The sequence below is a fragment of the Borostomias antarcticus genome (genome assembly GCF_949987555.1).
Source record: "Borostomias antarcticus genome assembly, chromosome: 2".
In the NCBI taxonomy this organism is placed as follows: domain Eukaryota; kingdom Metazoa; phylum Chordata; class Actinopteri; order Stomiiformes; family Stomiidae; genus Borostomias; species Borostomias antarcticus.
Genome location: NC_140235.1, coordinates 4,524,329 through 4,544,328, shown reverse-complemented (window position 1 = coordinate 4,544,328; position 20,000 = coordinate 4,524,329). Strand labels below are relative to the sequence as shown.

The 20,000-nt window shown below is 47.0% G+C and overlaps 3 protein-coding genes across 3 annotated transcripts in view; 1 reads left to right on the top strand and 2 right to left on the bottom strand.

Moving 5' to 3' along the window:
• sdccag8 (SHH signaling and ciliogenesis regulator sdccag8) overlaps nucleotides 1-3,846 on the bottom strand; it is a gene marked incomplete at its 3' end in the record, with an annotated part of 46,841 nt that extends 42,995 nt beyond the window's left edge. The window contains exons 1-4 of the mRNA XM_084461392.1: nucleotides 3,734-3,846; nucleotides 3,447-3,560; nucleotides 3,025-3,101; nucleotides 2,751-2,864 (exon numbers count right to left, since the gene is read on the bottom strand). Coding sequence (XP_084317518.1) covers nucleotides 2,751-2,864; nucleotides 3,025-3,101; nucleotides 3,447-3,560; nucleotides 3,734-3,794 — 366 coding nt within the window. The 5' untranslated portion in view covers nucleotides 3,795-3,846. The remainder of the gene's footprint in view (nucleotides 1-2,750; nucleotides 2,865-3,024; nucleotides 3,102-3,446; nucleotides 3,561-3,733) is intronic.
• Nucleotides 3,847-4,996: 1,150 nt separating this feature from the next.
• perp (p53 apoptosis effector related to pmp22) lies at nucleotides 4,997-13,565 on the top strand. The gene is made up of 3 exons (XM_084461547.1): nucleotides 4,997-5,357; nucleotides 9,409-9,549; nucleotides 12,042-13,565. The coding sequence occupies exons 1-3, from the start codon at nucleotides 5,153-5,155 to the stop codon at nucleotides 12,251-12,253; spliced, it is 558 nt and encodes a 185-aa protein (XP_084317673.1). The 5' UTR covers nucleotides 4,997-5,152; the 3' UTR covers nucleotides 12,254-13,565.
• Nucleotides 13,566-19,948: 6,383 nt separating this feature from the next.
• Nucleotides 19,949-20,000, bottom strand: part of tnfaip3 (tumor necrosis factor, alpha-induced protein 3) — a gene marked incomplete at both ends in the record, with an annotated part of 12,236 nt that continues 12,184 nt past the window's right edge. Inside the window, one exon of the mRNA XM_084461312.1 lies at nucleotides 19,949-20,000. This exon is cut by the window's right edge and continues 257 nt beyond it. Within this exon, the coding sequence (XP_084317438.1) occupies nucleotides 19,949-20,000 (52 nt within the window).

Sequence of the window (20,000 nt, the reverse complement as noted above, 5' to 3'; positions counted from 1 at the left end):
TTTGAATTTTTGACAGTATTTTGAATTCTGTCCTCATTTTGTCCCCTCAAACTATTGCTGTACAGGGAAAAATACGCTACGCACAATCCTATAGTGCAACAGCAATGTCTCCACCAATCAGAGACGTTGTTGTTGGCAACCCCCCACCCAAACAGCGGACCCTAGGACTACAACTGGCTAATTGACTCTGATTGAGAGGAGACCTGTGTCACTGATCGTTTTGGTTTCCTTCTGAGTCTCTTTAGTCTATATATATATATTTTTTTTTTATTTATATTCACCCTACATGTAGCTCCCCTCTTGTTCTTTGTTTGTTCATTATTTGCTGTAGCTCTGTGTTGTCCCTGGTGTTTCCTGTGCCATCTTGTAAGCGTGTAATCAGAATCAGAGTCAGAATCTTTCCAGTTCTTTCTTTTTCATCACTTGCTTGCGTGTGTTACTTACTTAATCCTCTTGGTTCCTTGAGGAGGCTGTGACTATGCTTCCATCTGGTCCTGTTCTGGGCAGCATGTTGTTCCTCACCCCGGGTTAGGAACCGCTTTCATTTCCCAGGTTCCTTCGCCGTTCTTCGCCAGGTTGTTTTTGGCCTCCCTTGTTTCCTCTTTCAAGATGGAGTCCATCTCAAGGCTACTTTGGGAATACAGTCCTCGTCCATTCTGAGGACATGTCCTAGTCGTTGTTTCATTTCCAGCATCACATTGCGACAGTTTGTCCTCATTTGAAATCCTTTCCAGCCAGAAGATGCAACATATCCTCCAGAGACATCCATTGTAGAATGCGTTGATCTTCTTCATGTCACTCTCAAGAGTGTTGCATGTGTGTACATGGCTTTTATTGTTTAGTCTTTGGTATTCTATTTTTGCCCCTTGTGGTGCTTTTTTTTAAGGATATTAAAGAGGACATCTTGAGCTACAAAGTAAGCTACATCATCACCAAACATTGTCTGGTTTTATACATTTACGTTTTTAGTGAGGTGAGAGTGGGAGTTAACGGCGGCCCTTACAGTAACGCTGGTACAGTAATATGGGATTCTCATAAAATGACGAGGCATCGCTAAGCAATATTTTTAGGGTGACACCACAGAATTCATACTGATGATTTGAGGTAATTTTGATATAACTAAATATGCACATAAGCTGAAAATATGAAGGTAGACTGATGATAGGATATCATAGGAGAGTCAATTACTTTTCCGTTGCAAATATGTCGCCATCATAAGCCCAGAAATCAGTCTGGTCACGGCGACTGACCCTCTAGAGTGAGAGCTTTAAAAGAACCCTGAGCTACCTTACAAAAGATAAGGTTCTCACTCGGTCTACCTCACATAGGACAAGGTTCTCTCTCGGTCTACCTCACATAGGATAAGGTTCTCTCTCGGTCGTCCTCACATAGGATAAGGTTCTCTCTCGGTCGTCCTCACATAGGATAAGGTTCTCTCTCGGTCTACCTCACATAGGATAAGGTTCTCTCTCGGTCGTCCTCACATAGGATAAGGTTCTCTCTCGGTCGTCCTCACATAGGATAAGGTTCTCTCTCGGTCTACCTCACATAGGATAAGGTTCTCTCTCGGTCGTCCTCACATAGGATAAGGTTCTCTCTCGGTCGTCCTCACATAGGATAAGGTTCTCTCTCGGTCTACCTCACATAGGATAAGGTTCTCTCTCGGTCGTCCTCACATAGGATAAGGTTCTCTCTCGGTCGTCCTCACATAGGATAAGGTTCTCTCTCGGTCGTCCTCACATAGGATAAGGTTCTCTCTCTGTCGTCCTCACATAGGATAAGGTTCTCTCTCGGTCGTCCTCACATAGGATAAGGTTCTCTCTCGGTCGTCCTCACATAGGATAAGGTTCTCTCTCGGTTTACCTCACATAGGATAAGGTTCTCTCTCGGTCTACCTCACATAGGATAAGGTTCTCTCTCGGTCTACCTCACATAGGATAAGGTTCTCTCTCGGTCGTCCTCACATAGGATAAGGTTCTCTCTCGGTCTACCTCACATAGGATAAGGTTCTCTCTCGGTCGTCCTCACATAGGATAAGGTTCTCTCTCGGTCGTCCACACATAGGAAAAGGTTCTCTCTCGGTCGTCCTCACATAGGATAAGGTTCTCTCTCGGTCGTCCTCACATAGGATAAGGTTCTCTCTCGGTCGTCCTCACATAGGATAAGGTTCTCTCTCGGTCGTCCTCACATAGGAAAAGGTTCTCTCTCGGTCGTCCTCACATAGGATAAGGTTCTCTTTCGGTCTACCTCACATAGGATAAGGTTCTCTCTCGGTCGTCCTCACATAGGATAAGGTTCTCTCTCGGTCTACCTCACATCGATTCGGTTAGAGTTACTAAAAACTTTTTTTTTTTTTCTGTAACCTTAATTACATGACTGCCAAGTTATGCAACACATCAATACTAGGGTTGGGTATCGATACTGATTTCCAAAAATTAATGAATGAATGAATCAATGAATGAATGAATGAACTATTCTCTACTCATTAAATAAAAGATCGATTTTGGGATTCATGAATCGATTCTGAATCATTTCATCGATTTTTTTGAAACCCTATTCTTATGTCTTCATTACTAGCTTTGTTTTTAACATGCTCAATGTGTGCAAGGCAAATTCCCTTCCTTCCATTCGTTAATTTATTCATTCACTCATTCCCTTAAGTGATAAATAAAGTTCATATCTATCTATCATGCATAACAGCCATGGCAGATACGGTGGCCACTAGGAGCAAAGGGACAATCAGAACCGACCTTGCAGAACTTGACATCAGCCTCCAGATGCTGGATGTACTCTGATTGGTTGTGGATGATAGGGACGAGGTCTTGGACGGCCGGTAGGCTGGGGGTCACCTCTTCGGAAGCCGTCTGATTGGACGAGACGGGAGAGGGTGGAAGGTCAAACACAGACTGAAGATTGGGGGTGTTACTGTAATGATAAACAAGATCATTGCCGAATCACTGTGTGGATTCATATTCAGATAGCTGGGGGGAAATGATTAAAGTCCCACACTCTAAGTCTCCCTACCTTGGGAGATCTCTTGGAGGGGGTGAGTGGTGATGTTGCTCTCTGCTGCTTCTGCAGGAGGGACTTCAGCTGGTTGACTGGAAGACAAATAGACTCAGCATTTATACTGTACCAAATCTGTAGCCTCAAATTACCAATGCAAATGCAATACGATACACTTCAGGAATGTAGAGTGAGCTGAGTATGTTGGGTGTATTCCTTACTGGCACAGCCTACAATGGTCTAGTCTAGTCTAGAGACACAAATGTTCAGATCTCTGTGAGCAAATAGCTGAAGCTGGGCCCTGTAGCGTGAATTTAGACCTCTTCCTCCTGAAAATTATGTATTCCAATATCTCCTTTTGTACGCCGATCTCCTTGTCACCCCCAACCTCTCCCCCTCTCTCTCTCTCCCCCTCTCTCTCTCTCTCTGCAGCGTCCTACCAGCTTCACTGTGCTGTCGCTGGGCCCATGAGTCCTCTCCTCTTGGGTTCTCCCCGTCTGAGCTCCGTTCACCCAGGGCACAGCTCAGCTGCTGGATGCTGCGGTTTGCTCGCTCTGGAACAGAGAATTGTTGAACAGCTATAACCCTTGTCCAGATTAAACAGGGACACGAAAAACATTAGATTGCCTACCTAAGACATGGAGTACGACGGCAACATAGTAAAGTGTATCTAAACGTCTTGGGTATTTGTGTAGCTAGCTAGCTGGACATAACGTTAACGTTATACCTCTCAGTTTCTTCTGATATGCACCCAACTCTTCATCCTCATCAGAATCCATTGGTTTCATTTCAGGGACGATTGAACTGCAACTCAACTATAGCGGACAAAGCCCGGCGAATAGCTACCTGCCCTAGATATATTAGTGTTATTATGTTCGAATTTGGTTGGAGAAAACACAAAGCCAGCAAAGAAAATCAGGTTTGCTTTGGGAGTCAACCGTTGAATGAACTGCCATAGCTTTTCCACACACTTCCGTAAACTATAGTTAAGTGGCGCTGGTACTTGTAGTTCTACACTATACTTCGAAACTACAAACTCGCAACCGTTCACTCTGATGACGGGCCTGCCCGTGTCTACCAAGGCGTTGGTAATACATTTTTTGAGCATTTCACTGCAATGCTCAATAACAATAAAGACCTTAGTTGAACAGGTATGGGGGCATTGGGAATTGTGCAATAAAGACACATTTGTGGCACAGCTAATTACAGCAAATTACAGCTGACGTGATCAGACTGCTGACCTGCTATACCGCTTTATCAGCACTAGATGGAGTCATCTCACAGCCACGCAGCACTATATTTCTACTAGTTTAGTCCAGTAGTAAATAATGAGGGCTGTATTGTTTCAAGGATATCGATTGTCTCTGGGCTTCACCACTTCATTGGTTTATGGATCAGGTGTAGGCTATTCTTTCTCCTAAAAAGTTTAGTCAAAAAGTTGAGTGTATTAGAAATATAATGTATTATACAACAGTTATTACAAGTAGGCTATACGTTTTCTTTTCGTAGCCTACTTAATCAAAGGTAGGCTATATTTAACATGTAGCCTGCTTTTAAAAAGTGCACTTCAAAAGTAGACTATAATCAAGTAGGCTAGCCTACAAGGACTAATTGAGTAGTCTACATTTCAGTATTGGAGGGCTACAAAAAGCACAAAGTAGGCTAGTATAAGTGTAGGCTATTTAGTAGCCTACATTCTTTAAAAAAAAAAAAAAAAAAAGGGGGGGGGGGAGTAGCCTTTAGCCTAATATTTCGCCTGGGCTTGCCTACATGTTGATAATAGGCCAATTTCAATTAATAGTGATAGTCTAGGCTACACCGGATGCATTCCATAGCAAAGACAAACCAAAAATAAAGATATTTTAATAGTGCATGTTTCTGCTGTGGCACTGAAGGAGTTACTGTAATATGAAACTGTCAATGGGCTGGGCTAGACAGACTCTAGGGGCGAAGTCCGACGTGCCCAGCCCTACAGGTTTCTGAACAGGTTTCCTGCTGACGGATATAGCGTCGCAAACTCGGGTGGGGCCCTTCGCACAGAGCAGTAAAACAGCCTAGGTGTTAGATAGTCAACACCACATAACGTCCGAGGACTCGGGTACCGCGCCGCACTGTCCGTCTATTCGTCTGATCTGACCCATCAAGTATGTTTCGTTGTGGAATAGCGTATCCAAGATGCAGGTGGATCTTGCCACTCCTGCTGCTCTTCGCCATTATTTTTGACATTATTGCCATCGCCGCTACCTCGGGATGGGTCGAGGACGATGATGCGAAGTCCCACTACGCCAGTATGTGGAGCCAGTGTCGAGGAAGGAATGACAACTGGGATTGCAAGTCCCTTATGGATTTCTGTAAGTAATGTCAGCAACTCTTAAGGCATAAGCAGCGGCAATCATTATTCCTAGCAATTTTTTTTATTAAAGGCCTTAAGTGGAAGTAGGCTATGGCAGGTGCAGGGATTGATGTCAACAGGGGGTATAGAAACAATGTCAGGTGACAGGTCTACACACACGCACGCACGCACGCACACACACACGCACACACGCACACACACACACACACACACTCTACGTGCATATGATAGGCTACTGCAATAGTGCAAAGACTTGACAACCGATTTGACAAACATTGCCACATGAACCCTGCATGGCAACTAAGAAGGAAGGGATGCAGTGCTCGGCAGTTGCGATGAACTTCGAACAGCAGTTTGTAAACTCTTAAGATAAGCCTACTTCAGAGAGCCGAATGGCCACTATAGTTTAATTGCCATGCTTTTCTAGAGTCACGAATACGGTTGTTCACATAGACTTGTTTTTGAATACTGGGGTGAACCGAGCGATGAGTTCATATCAACACCGTCGTGTTCACTCTGGCTATTTTTAGAGAGTTAATGACTGTTTGTTCCCAGCTGGAGAGGTCCTGCTACTGACCAGTCGCAAGCTTGTGGGGAGGGGAAGAGAGTCAGAAAGAGGCAGACAGACAGACAGACAGACAGACAGACAGACAGACAGACAGACAGACAGACAGACAGACAGACAGACAGATAGAGAGAAAGAAAGAAAGAGAGAGACAGACAGACAGACAGACAGACAGACAGACAGACAGACAGAGAGACAGACAGAGAGAGAGAAAGAGAGAGACACACAGACAGACAGAGAGTCAGAGTCAGAGAGTCAGAAAGAGAGAGACAGACAGACACAGAGAGAGAGAGAGAGAGAGAGAGAGAAAGAGAGAGAGAGAGAGAGATGTCGAATGCCTTCTTGACAGTCTGAATGGATTTTGTCGAAAAATTACAGGAGATACAGTAGCCTATTCAACTGAATTCAACTCCAAACTCCTGCTCAATGGCACTTCATACACCCGTGCGGTCTGTTAGGTAATGGTTCAAATGGAGCCCTCATGAGAATGGCAGCATTGCTGTTGTTATCAAGAAGGGGAGGGGCCGGACACACACAAACACAGGGACACACACGTACAGTACCTCAGTCATTGGATTAGACTGCTCCACATGCAAATATTATGCAAATATTATGCAACTATATTCAATACCCCTGGGCCTATACACCTAGAAAAGTTGGGTAGCAAATAAATAATACAGTATTTTGTAGCAACAGTGACTCAATTCAGCTACTCGTGTATTCAAAAGTAGTACTGAACCATCCTCAGTGGTTTCCAGATGTTTTCATGAGAACGGTTTGGCAGCTTAGACGGTAGCCTACTGTCTGATGCCTGGAAGGTGAGGTAGAAGTATGAGCTGGCATTGGCGCACGGCTGTTATTTCATGACTAAGCTGTCTTGGGGGGTAGGGAGGCTGGTCCCGCCCTAGAGCCACTCCCTGGGCGAGGCTGTGAAGGTGACATGAACACACGTCATACTGTTCTCTAGAGACGGGGGGGGGGGGTGACACAGAGGTGTGTCATGGCGTTGTGGGGTAAATCGCTTTCCCGTAGCATATATGCTTTTTGAGCAACGTCCAATTTTATAACATTTTCTCAAAGTTCTGGAAGTTTCTGTACTGGACCCGCTTGTTTTTTATGTCGTTTTATGTCGTTTTTTAGGTCTCAAGTAAATATTTCATCGTACACGGTACCCGTATCAAATAAACCACCTTGAACCTTCAACCCTGAAAGCAACCAGTACTGTATGCCACCCCACTCTCATCTTTTATCAGGGGCGTAAATATAAGCAGTGCCTAACCGTGCGGTTGCACAGGGACCCGTGGAGGAAGAGGGCCCATAAAGATTCTAGCTACAGTTGGTGGATTAGTGGGCTTGTTGATTTGATTTCGTTGTTGTTGATTTTGTTTTGTCTGTTTGTTACCACGTCAGAGCGCTATCCGTGGTTCTGATAGATTTCTCTATGAATCTCTACTTTGCCAATACAATAGCCTATGTAACTAATTCAACTGTAAAATCCAACATATCGTCAGTAAAATATATAAATTGACATTTGCCTAATGGTGTGTGTGTGTATTCATAACTAGTAACTAGCGTGGCCTATAGGGCCCATCATAATAGCTTGCTGGGGCCCATTGTAACTACGTTACGCCACTGTTTTTTAGCTCATAATATCATGGTGTAGACATTAACTCAACATTTCTAACTACTCTCTACATGCATTTGTAGTGCTGTAGTGGCAGTTGGGATTCAAACAACTGATGACATCTCATTTCCCCACTCCTGGGCCGTCAGCCATTGCTATAATGACCCGGCCTATCTAATCTCAGCATCGAATCGGACTTTGTTGGCATCAAAATGTAGACTTTACTGGTTGTTTATTTAGAGCCTGATTAGTAGGCTACACAGAAAACTGCTCTGGAGTTTTCTCTCTCCATCTGGAGAGAGAATTTACTATCGTGCCTACATTTCCCTCCCTGAACGCCTCGACTGCATCCTTAAAGGCTGCTTTTCTCTCTTTCCATCCATTCCCTAAGGGTACTTCTTACTAGGATAAGAGCTTTTATTTACTAGGCTAAGAGCTTTTATTTACTAGGCTAAGAGCTTTTATTTACTAGGCTAAGAGCTTTTATTTACTAGGATAATAGCTTTTATTTACTAGGCTAAGAGCTTTTATTTCTGTTTTTTCAGTCACACTGTTATGCGGCAAACAAACTAGATACTGTATAAGGGAGCCCATGTCATTTGTGCAGTGGTACTGTACTCAAACATGGGGAACTTCTTAGTGTAAGACACATAGAGATTAAGTAGGACTCGTAGAAATAGTGTTTTCAATGATCTTAGTCTACTGTACAGTAGGTTACCCTGGACTACCAAAAAACTATCACGTTGGTCGGGGACACCTTCTAAGGCAAGTTCTGAAAGAAGCCTTCGTTGTCAAACCTTAGGTGTGTGTGTGTGTGTGTGTGTGCGTGCGCGTGTTTGTGTGTGCGCGTGTGTGTGCGTGTGTGTATGAGAGAGAAGGAGAGAGAGAGAGCAGGTGGTACATGGCCTGAGGCAGAGGCGGAGGACATAAGCTGCTACTTGACCCCGGCAGAGAGAAAGAGAGAGAGAAAGAGAGAGAGAGAGAGAGAGAGAGAGAGTGAATAATTGAAGGTGTGAGCTCATCTCTTCATGCATCACTTACAATAGCAGTTCAGTGCTGTGTTAGGAAGACGGGCCCAGCCCAGTTCAGTGGATGTTCAAGTGTTCAGGGTGGAGTGGATGTGTAAGCAGCTCCTGGTGACCCACCCAGATCCAGCCACGCCCTAACACACACCCGTAAAACTGGTTTCACATGCAACACCCAAGACAGGCTCAAGCTAACATTTTAAAACATTTACTATAGCCTTATTTCCACTGAACTGAACCGAACCGTTCTGAGCACGCAGGCTAACCATTCTGACGGTGTTTCCACATGGGACCTGTTTGGCCCAGAACCGTTTGCATGGCACGGTTGTCTAACCGTACTGAGTGAAGCAGAACCGTTGTTTAGTAGAAATGTGAAAGTTAGTTCCGCAAACAACATTCCGTGGAACGCAACAGCCCGAGAGGTGGAAACAGACACTGTAACCGTTCCCACGGGTCCGGAGCGGCGCGGTTTGAGCACGGTATCGGTTCGGCACGACAGTGGAAATAAGGCTAATGGTGGTTTTGGAACCGAGAAGGCAGCTTGGAAACAAACAAAGCTGTCTTGGCTGTCGTACAGTATGTGAACCCAGTTTTACACCAACCGCCTGCTCTAAATGAAATGTGCCCAACTGTCACTCAAGTAACGTGAGACATTTCTCCAATAGTTACACAACCCCACTGGGTCCAATTGCTGCACATTACACAGTACACCACTTTTTTGAGCCCATAGCGGTTTGCTTATCCAACTACACCGGTCTGCCGAGACAGAAGTGCATCATGGGTAGTCCTTCCTGCCGAAACTTTAACCTGCGCGCGTTGCTGTGTTTTCTTGCAGCTTGGGCCATGGCCGTGGCAGCCCTGATGATCATCGGCCTGCTCATCCTCATCATCGCCTTCATCATCTCCTGCATCGCCCTCTGCTGTAGCCTCAACATCAGTCTGCTGCCCATCATCGGGGTGCTCCTCTTCATCGTCGGTAAGAGGAGCGATCAACCGTTTTGTGTTCTGTTCACGTTTTTTTATTTATTTTATTTATCTTGAATGATGAGCTCGGGGGAAGGAGGCCGTCCTGTTCCCCACGTCGTCAGTGGGCAAGGCAACAGTAGCATGGCAACCACCACTACTCTCCAGCCAGGAAAAGAGTCATTGTTTGTGTCGGGGGCCCCAGAGAGGGGAGCGAGCGGAGGGGAACACGCTGGTTTTCGGAGGGGAGAGAGAGGGCAGCTGGGAGGAGGAGGGAGAGAGAGAGTCTCAGGTAGCTACAGGTGAGTAGAGGAGAAAGAGGGAGAGAGTGTGTGAGAGTTTGGGGCTAACACAGGGAGAAAGGAAGGACAGAGAGAGAATGAGAGAGAGAGAGAGTGTGTGAGAGAGAGTGAATGAGGGAGAGAAAGAGAGTGAATGAATGAGTGAGTGATTGAGACAGAGTGAGAGATATAGAAAAAGAGAGTGAGAGAGAAAGAGGGGAGACAGAATGAATGAGTGAGAGAGAGTGAATGAGTGAGAAAGAGAGAGATAGAAAGTGAGAGCAGAGAGAGTGAGTGAGATAGAGAGATAGATAGAAAGAGAGAGCAGAGAGAGTGGTGAGTGGGTGAGATAGAGAGAGAGAGAGAGATAGAAAGAGAGAGCAGAGAGAGAGAGCAGAGAGAGAGAGAGAGCAGAGAGAGAGAGCAGAGAGAGAGTGGGAGGTCTGAGTCTTGTCCAGGGAGGGACTGTTGTTTGTCTCTGCTGGGAGGTTCAGCTCATGGCTGTGGTATGGCGTTGCCGTGGGAACCGGGAAAAGGTTGACTCGGGGCTGAGTCACCGCTTTGATAACTAAATCGTAAAGTGTTGCGCTTGGCCACGCCCACACGCCCGATCCAGGACACCCCCCCCCCTCCTCCCACTGCAGAATGGAGACGCCTTAGCAGCGAGTGAAACCTGATATGAGCCTGACCTCCAAACTTGCCCCAGCTCTGCCTCTACCCAACCCCTGCCTCTACCCAGCCTCTACCAAACCCCTGCCTCTTTCTAGCCTCTACCCAACCCCTGCCTCTACCTAGCCTCTACCCAACCCCTGCCTCTACCCAGCCTCTACCCAACCCCTGCCTCTACCTAGCCTCTACCCAACCCCTGCCTCTACCCAGCCTCTACCCAACCCCTGCCTCTTTCTAGCCTCTACCCAACCCCTGCCTCTACCCAGCCTCTACCCAACCCCTGCCTCTACCTAGCCTCTACCCAACCCCTGCCTCTACCTAGCCTCTACCCAACCCCTGCCTCTACCCAGCCTCTACCCAACCCCTGCCTCTTTCTAGCCTCTACCCAACCCCTGCCTCTACCTAGCCTCTACCCAACCCCTGCCTCTACCTAGCCTCTACCCAACCCCTGCCTCTACCTAGCCTCTACCCAACCCCTGCCTCTACCCAGCCTCTACCCAACCCCTGCCTCTACCCAGCCTCTACCCAACCCCTGCCTCTACCCAACCCCTGCCTCTACCCAACCCCTGCCTCTACCTAGCCTCTACCCAACCCCTGCCTCTACCCAGCCCCTGCCTCTACCTAGCCTCTACCCAACCCCTGCCTCTACCCAACCCCTGCCTCTACCCAACCCCTGCCTCTACCCAACCCCTGCCTCTACCTAGCCTCTACCCAACCCCTGCCTCTACCTAGCCTCTACCCAACTCCTGGGGGGGGGAGGTGGGAGACTGTCCGTTCTCTAAGTGTATCTACTCACTCCGGATTCTACAGACAAGGAGTGTGGGTGTTTGTTTGCGCGCGTACATGTCAGTGTGTGTGTGTGTGTGTGTGTGTGTGTGCGAGGGAGTCCGTCTTATCGGTCTGTCGCGCAACTGCCTGTAACAATGATTCACACGCCTCTCTCTGGAACGGCTCAAGTGTTGACCCCACGCTGCAGTCAATAAGCATCACCGTCTAGAAAACGAGTGCTCTGCCTGACTGAATCATTTAAAACTCACAACATGTCCCTCGCGGAGGAGCCTCAGCCACGGAGCAACAGCGCTCCTATGTGAAGGTATTTCCCACACACTCCTGCTAGGCCTGTCAGTCTCTCACAGTCTTGTGTCATATTCCCTCAGGGCCAGGCGCTCTCTATCTGCCATCATTCCCTCACCACCTCTCACTCTCCACTCTCCAAACTCTGGCTACGTCAGCGATTGTCTAGTTCATTGTCTATTTATGTTACCGGGTTGAATTGACTCTCTCCTCGGTGGAAATACTGCACCTCCTTTTCAGGTAGCTCACTGGGTAAGGCGCGCCCCATATGAAGGCTAGTCCTTCGCGCGGCGGACCCGGGTTCGATTCCCGGCTCGGGTCCTGTGCCGCATGTCCTCCCCTCTCTCTCTCTCCCACGTTTCCTGTCCTGTCCCATTAAAAGCTGAAAAGCCCTAAAAAAATATCTGAAAATAAATAAAAAATAGGAAAAAAACGCTGAATCTGCCCTTCCTCTGACCGTCTCTCCGCTCCTCTCCCTCAGTGTTCGTCCAGTTCATCGCCCTCATCATCTACCCGGTCAAGTTCAACGAGCTGATCTTCGAGGGCGACTACGACTACACCTGGGCCTACGGCTTCGCCTGGGGCTCCACCATCCTGACCATCGGCTGCGGGGTCCTCTTCTGCTGCCTGCCGCGCTACGAGGACGAGCTCAGCGGCATCGCCAAGACCAAGTACATCTACGAGTCGGCGTAAGAGAGGACGCCCGTGCCTGCGCCCCCCGCTCTGCCGAGGACCCCAGAGGACGTCTCCAGACGTATATATTTGGATGTTGCTGTTGTCATTTCCTACTGTACACGGGCTATTGGACCGAGCCCACTGATATGTCCTGTGCTGTAGATGCCCCACATTGATTTGACTGTCCTATTACAAGTCACACTAAAACAGAGGGGGTGGGGCTCAAACTGGACACACTCTTCTCTCTGCTCTGACCATTGCTGTCGTCTTTCAGGTAGGCTAGTTGAATGCAGACTCACCCAAGTGCACTTAATCGCAACTACTAGGACACAAGTTAGGACTTGGAATGGGCCTCTTCCTTCTAGACATGGCGAAATTTGTGTCTAGGAAACCGTGCGCAAGTGGTCTAGCAAACCTGTTAGGTCACAAGGTATACGATAGTTAGTTGTTAGAATTATTATACGATATAAGGTAGAATGTTAATGACTTCTCTTTTCTTGTTGATTCAAATGTTTAAGAGGTTTGACACTCATCCTGGTGCATCTTAAATGCTGCAGGCTAGCAGTCAGTTAGGATCAGGAAGAATGTTCTAGAAAGAGGGAAAAGGGTATGTAGAATGTACAGTAGCACTACTGTTCGTGTTGTGTTGTGAAGGAAAGACAGGTAGAGGAAAGGGAAAGAGGTATTGATCCTATTGATTGATTAAATGTATTTTGTGCCCATTTTGTACATTTGTTTAACCTTTGCTAAATCCTTTTTGCTTTGATGAGAATGGCTGTGGGTCGTTGGCACAAACACTAATGATACAACACAAATAAAAGAAACATAGACAGGTCCATTCCATGTGCCCTAAAGTAGTCTGGCTCCAAAACTGTTGTTAATTAGTTATTACTCCATCGTCGATATGTCAATCATAAGACAGTGATAGTTTTAGCATTGATCACAGCTTAAGGGCTTCATTGGCTAAAGCACCTTCAGCTCTGGAGCTCCAGTAGGCAGAGTGAGGTTCCTAACTATTTGGTAGACATAAGCATTGGTTCATCAGGACCACAAGGTTGTTATACTAAAAGACATTCTAAGGCCTGTTGGAAACCGTGCTGCATGATATCAATGTCTAAAACCTGTGCCTTAATTTCTAGACAGTGGTGACTAGTTGTGGACATATTGAATACTCATTTAATAGACTTTTAGTTCTTCACGTTCAATGTCAAATCACATGGAGAAGGTTATATCAATATTCAGTGAATGCTGATAATGCTGGTTGTTGTTTTCATTTGTTTAAATAGATAGTTTTCACCTGTTTGTGTATTTGTATGCAATAAAGAGTTTCTTTTTGAAGAAGTTACATTTTTAGACGGGTTGCCTGCTGTTTGAGGAAAATGTCAACAGTAAAACAAAAGTAGATAGATACAATAGATTTTTTTAAATAATCCCTGTAGGAGGAAATGTGGATTTCAGCAGAGGGAAATTACAGCAAAGGTTGGAAATGCAGAATGTACATAGTAGCGAATAAGCATAAAAAAGAACAAGGAATATATACATCCATACATACAGCATGTGTAAAATATACAATACATACATACATACATACATACATACATACATACAAACATACAGACAGACATACATATATACATACATACATACATACATACATACATACATACATACATACATACATACATACATACATACATTTTTATCCTACATTAAATTGTATCCATCCCTTTTTTATGTAAAGGACATTGATGTATATTAATGGTGCTATAGAAATCAAATGACATTGATATTGACCTGCACACTGCCACAACACTCAGGAACGCTCAGACACTTCTATAGACTCTCATGGCTGCTCACACAACGGAACGCCTGAACCGAACACTTGAACCTGAACCCAACTGTGTTGCGCCTGGGTGGGAGGAGCCTGTGGCTGAAGGTGCTCCCCATCGCTATAGAGGGGACGCGTAGGGTTGTCCAGGGTGGCCTTCAGCATGTCCCTCATCCTCCTCTCCACCACAGAATCCAGGCTGTCCAGTTGTTGCCCCACAACAAACAGAAGTAAACAGAGTAAAGCAGAAGGGTAGAAAATAGACACCATTATGCCGGTATCTGAGGGCCATAACTGACATATGATCTGATAATACAGGTACATAAGACTTATTTTGAGTTATCAACCATCTCATGTTAATCTATTCCTGGATTGTTAATGTGTCCATCAGTCAGTCCCATGATTGGGATTATACATATCTAGGCTACACTGTCCATATGTTTTGTTTCAGGGAAAAACCAAGTGCTCTTTTACTGATAGATGACCCCTGACCCTGGTATGGTGAAAGGAGTTCTTACGCTGGAATGTTGGAATGCAAACGGGAGGGGTATGTAGGGGAACATGCCTTAATCAGTTGGATATTGGACATTAGATATGGTATTTTGAGGCTAGGGCAGTTACAGTAACAGAAAGTAACATCTGGAAGTTGCTTTGTTAGCAGAGAGTTCACGCTGGGTGTGGAACCATTAGAAACAGCTGTAGGTCTACAGTATCATGTCGAAGATTTCTCAAGCTCTGAGTGTAGCTGCGACAAGCACACACATGCACACACACGCACGCACGCACGCACGCGCGCACACACACACACACACACACACACACACACAGACACACACGGTTAGTCAGACATAATTTTGGAACACAAACACACCCAGACAACCACACCCAAGAAAGGGGAGAGGCTGTGTGTGTGTGTGTGTGTGTGTGTGTGTGTGTGTATGTGTGTGTGTGTGTGTGTGTGTGTGCATGTTAGCAACCTGCTCTTCCCGCTAGACATGCCCTGACAGCTCAGCATGTTTAATCACACAGAGAGAAAGGTGGAGTCAGGGAGAAGGGAGGGAAAACGTGGAGGAGAGAGACAGAGAAAGACAGAAAGAGTGAGGGACTGTGTGTGTGTGTGTGTGTGTGTTGGAGGGAGTATGTGAGTGTGTGCTGGAGGTGACCAGACCTGACCTCATCTCATCTCTGGTGACTGTTGATGACTGTCAGTGACACACTGAGACATGCCAGCTGGATCTGTACAGGTCTATGACGTCACAGGCTCAGCACTGTGGAGATAATTATAAGTTACAGTTAGTCTTCACACACGTAGCCTCTGAAATCAGGGTGGAAGGAGAACGGAAATATCAGGCCTTGATTGGATAAAACACCCCCCCCCCTCCCTCTCTCAGACTGGTTGAACTGGATTGGTTGATCCAAAAGCGCCACAATGAGGCGTTTAGACAATCCAGTCGTGTCAGATCAGTGATTGCTCCAAGAGAGGTACGGAAGATAGGACAAATGTTTTGAGTATTGAGTATCACTCCTCTGCTTCAAGTGCTACTTGGTAAAGCCATTCTAGCTCAAATAGACCCCTCTAATCGCTCTTGAAATTCTAATTTACAATAATAGTTTTTGCAAGAGTGGTAGTTACGAACTAATTAATGCTGCTTATAATTCAGATTAGAGAATTCAGGTTGCTGCTTACAATTTAGGTTGATCTGATTGGCTAAGAGCCATGCATGAATCTACATTAGATTAACATTAGTCATTTAGCTGACGCTTTTATCCAAAGCGACTAACAATATCGACTGTGTTCTTGTAAAGGTGGTAAATATGATATCGATACAACACTTCAAGAATGGCCATTTCACCCTATCGGTTTTAAATGTTACAGTCAAAGATTAACTCAATAAGTTTATCTCGATGTGTTCTGGATGTGATGTATAAGACGAACCACTAGATGGCAGCATTTACCGGACAGATCCGCTTCATCACCAGAGCCAGGTTTCAAATAGACTCGCGCTTGGCATCGCGAGACTAGGCTCCAAATCACGTCTGCTACGCCGGGGAACTCCCTGGACGCTGGTAGGACAGCAGTTTCTATGAGGTCACACTGCAGCAGGTCTGTTAGGTCATGAACAGGTCCCCGTTAGATCAATGACACAGAGTGGAATTTTATCTCTTGTGAAGTTTTCTAGGGAGGATTCCCCTCACTAAATCACAATGCATACAGTAGGCCTACACAAATTACATTTAGGCTATTGATAGTCTAGGAAACCCCAAACTACTCATGTGGTTGTCTACCACATACTCCATAGGAAATAACGTTTCAGACACAGCAAAAAGCTGCCTTTACAGAGCGAACAAAGTGACCGTCATCCATCACAGCATTCAATTATATTTGAATATATTTCATATGTGTTGTCATTTGATGTTTTAGCATGGCCACGGGTGTGTCATCTTTAACTGGCTGGTGTGGTCCACCAGGCTATCAACATGTCTGCCAGCTCACAGAATGACTCTCTCCCATCCTCACACTCTGTTCATGACGCTAAGTGAAACTCAAAGTGGATCATATCTGGCTCGTAAACTCATGGTTCTCCAGCTGTTCCGTGTAGTGTGTGCTGTACCTTTCTTATCTATGTACATGTTTACACTCTACATGTTAATGCTTCATGTTCTCCTCTGACAGGTGTGGTAGCTAGGTTACCAGCTTGTAGGCTACTTGTTTGTTTGTATTTCCATTTGATGCAGCAGTGTCGGCGGTAGGTTGCCATGGTACCCACAAACCCATTTCCTGTTGAGATCTGAGCCTGCAGACTCACTTCCTGTATTAGAAGACACAATTGTAAACACATGGTATGACTCCTCAGTGGTCATTCCACCAGGGGCTTTGTTGCCAGGACAGTTTAGGTAGAACTGATGATGAACAGATGATAACAGAAAAGCTACTGTATTTACATTTGGTTATTTTAAGATCGCCACTCCTACCTGGTGGAGGTGGTGGTGGGTTGCCACTGAACACACACACACACACACACACACACACACGCACAACCTCCCACGCAGACCTAAAATGTCACCTACCCTTCAACAAATACCTCCTCTCTCTGATCAAATGCCTCCTCCCCCGATCGAGACTTTCCTGTCTGCTTTGACTCAGCTAGAAGTGTGTGTGTGTGTGTGTGTGTGTGTGTGGGGGGGGGGGGGTCATATGGGGAGGGGGTTGCCTGCTTCCCTTCTGTCAGACTGCCAAGGATAAATTCAACACCTTGGGTTCACTTTCACAGTGACATTGTTAGAAAGAGCAAAGGACAGAAATTACCTGATAAAAACACAGGATCTGTGTGTGTGTGTTGTGTGTATTAGAAAAATAAGTGAGTGGGAACGATAGAGAGAGATAGAGAGATAGAGTGGGAGAGTGAGAGAGAGAGAGAAATGGAGTGCAAAATTGCTATTTACAGAATAAGTCTGTTTGATCAGATTCAGAATGACTGATCACAGTATCTTATGCCATCTGTATGCGCCCACTCTGAAGCAACTGTATGTTTCCCCACATTGCTGACACTAAACACTTTGCTCTGCTTTTGAACACGTACCATTAGGCAACTTCCGCAGTGTGTGGAAACAGCGCGATGGAAAGCTCATCGGAGCTAAAATAACTATTTTGAGCAACAGACATGCACACACACAATAAAAACAAGACCCCATTTCTGATTTCTTAATAAAAATAATTCATTTCAGGACAACATATAAATAATCATTGAAACACACATTACAGATATTTGATATGAATAAATACTTAACAAACAAATCAAGGCTTGTCATACGATATCCTATTATTGAAAGGTTACACAAAACTGACCCTCACACCCTTGCATTTTCTGTTAGCTTTGCTTGGCGATGTCTGCCGTTGGAATGTCCCTGGGCGTGTCAAACTAGCGAGCCAGATTCCAGAGCAGCTTATAAAGTGTTGTGCAACAGGTCCGTGACGCGGTGAATCCAGTTCAGACACAGAACCCTTCCAGAAACCTTAACGAGCTGACTGCTAATTGCCCTTGTGTGTGTGTCTACCTTGATTAAAAGCGCAGGGCTCTCACCCGGGGCTAGGGGGGGGGCGTTAATCTGACCGCGCACGTCCTCGCATGCGTCTGCGCGTGGAGGGAAGGTATCTAGACCGCCCTTGGCGGCGTGCGGCGGCAACTCTGGCTTAGATAATGGCACGTGTTCAACTCGGTTTGATGGGAGTGGAAAAAGACAAGAAGAAGAAAACAGATGTCAGTTGTTGTAGAAAAGAGGCCGAACCCGGAGCGGAAACGTGAGTCGGGGGGGGGGGGTCTCGGGGCGCCGGGGGTCTCGGGGCGAGCGGTCAAGCTTGGGGGGGTGATGGTCGTGCAGACTAAACTGCAGGGGGGAAGGTGGACGATGACTGTGGGTTGCAGGCTAGGCGTGCAGACTGTGTGTGTGTGGGGTAGGAGGGGGTACATTCCTGCAGCCTGGCGGATCTCGAGACTCAGAGGGCGGCACCACCGTGGCCTTGCAGAGAGGAGGGAGGAGGGAGGAGGGCACTGCAGACCAGAGGGCACCGGAGGGGGGGGGGGGGGGGCGTTCTCCTCCCGCAGGTATAATCCCCTCCTGTGTGTTTCTCTCTCTCTCTGTGTGTGTGACAGGGGCGTGGCATTGGCTCAGGAACAGGGGGCGGGGCCTAACGGGGCGGGGAACAGAACGCGGGGGAATTCACCTGTTGTTGTCATCTCGTTCCTTTCTGAAACGCTCCCTTCTTCTCCGGCAATCCCCTTCTCCTCCTCGTCCTCGTCCTCCTCCGTCTATAAACTGAACTCTGCACCGACCTGTCAGTCATGAGGCGGAGCCGTCGGGACCCCAGCCAGACCGGGGACAGATAGAAGGCTGAGGGGACCGCGCCCTGACCGGCTGGCTCTGGTGCATCCGTCTCTCCGTCCGTCAGGGTCAGCGGTGACCGGACCCTCTACTGTCCGGGTGTCCGTAGTGGAGGAGTGGTCAACGGCACACAGGGACACACACGATCACTAAGGCAACAGCTCGGAGGCGCCACTGGAGCAGGTGGGAATATTACTGATCTAGATCAACTGTTTTATCCAGGCTAGACGCTCAAACAGACACGCAAGCGCGCGCACACACACGCGCACACACACACACACACACACACTGGATCTGTTATTGAGTGTTGTATTTCTGTACAAGTAGCACCATACTGTCAGGGTCCTGCCTGCCCAGTGTCTGTGGCACGCACACACACACACACACACACACACACACACACACACACTCACACACTCACACACACACACACGCACACACACTCACTCACACACTGTACATCATTAGCGGCTTGGGGGAGGGACTGGAGCTGGCACACCTGCTTACAGGCCACGTTTCTATGGTAACCAGGTTTCTACGGTAACCAGCCTCCTGTCCTATCCCGTCTCGGCAGTGCGCTGGTCCAACACTGGTTCTGGTGTCGCCCTGGAGACGAGTAGCTGCTTGACAGACAGACACACAGACACAGAGACAGACAGACAGACTGAAGGTATTCCTTGGCCGGATTCTAACGCTAACGTACGTCTGATGCTTTGTGGGTATTTTGTCAACATACAATCATTTTGTCCGACGTGATACACCATGTCCTTAGGTAGATATATATACTAAACGCATGAGTTAGGTAGTCAGTAGTCAGACAGGCCCCGCCCCCCTCCCCCCTCCCCTCCTGTACACGTGAGATTATAGAACTGCTCTAAGAGGTATTCTGTCTCTAAGCCTTGGGGGGCCGCGAGGGTCCTTGTTTTCGGCGGTGCATTGACTGGCATGGCGGGCGGGGGGGGGCGCGACCGGGGCGGCGGCGGCGGCGTACGAGTCCTCGGCTCTCAGCCGCGGTAGATCTGCTTGAAGTGGTCGCACTCGTTGCAGTAGCCTTGC

Coding starts and splice junctions, on each gene's coding strand:
- perp (XM_084461547.1), top strand. CDS start 5,153: ATGTTTCGTTGTGGAATAGCGTATCCAAGATGCAGGTGGATCTTGCCA. Junction 5,358..9,408: donor CAAGTCCCTTATGGATTTCT/GTAAGTAATGTC, acceptor GTTTTCTTGCAG/CTTGGGCCATGGCCGTGGCA. Junction 9,550..12,041: donor GGTGCTCCTCTTCATCGTCG/GTAAGAGGAGCG, acceptor CCTCTCCCTCAG/TGTTCGTCCAGTTCATCGCC.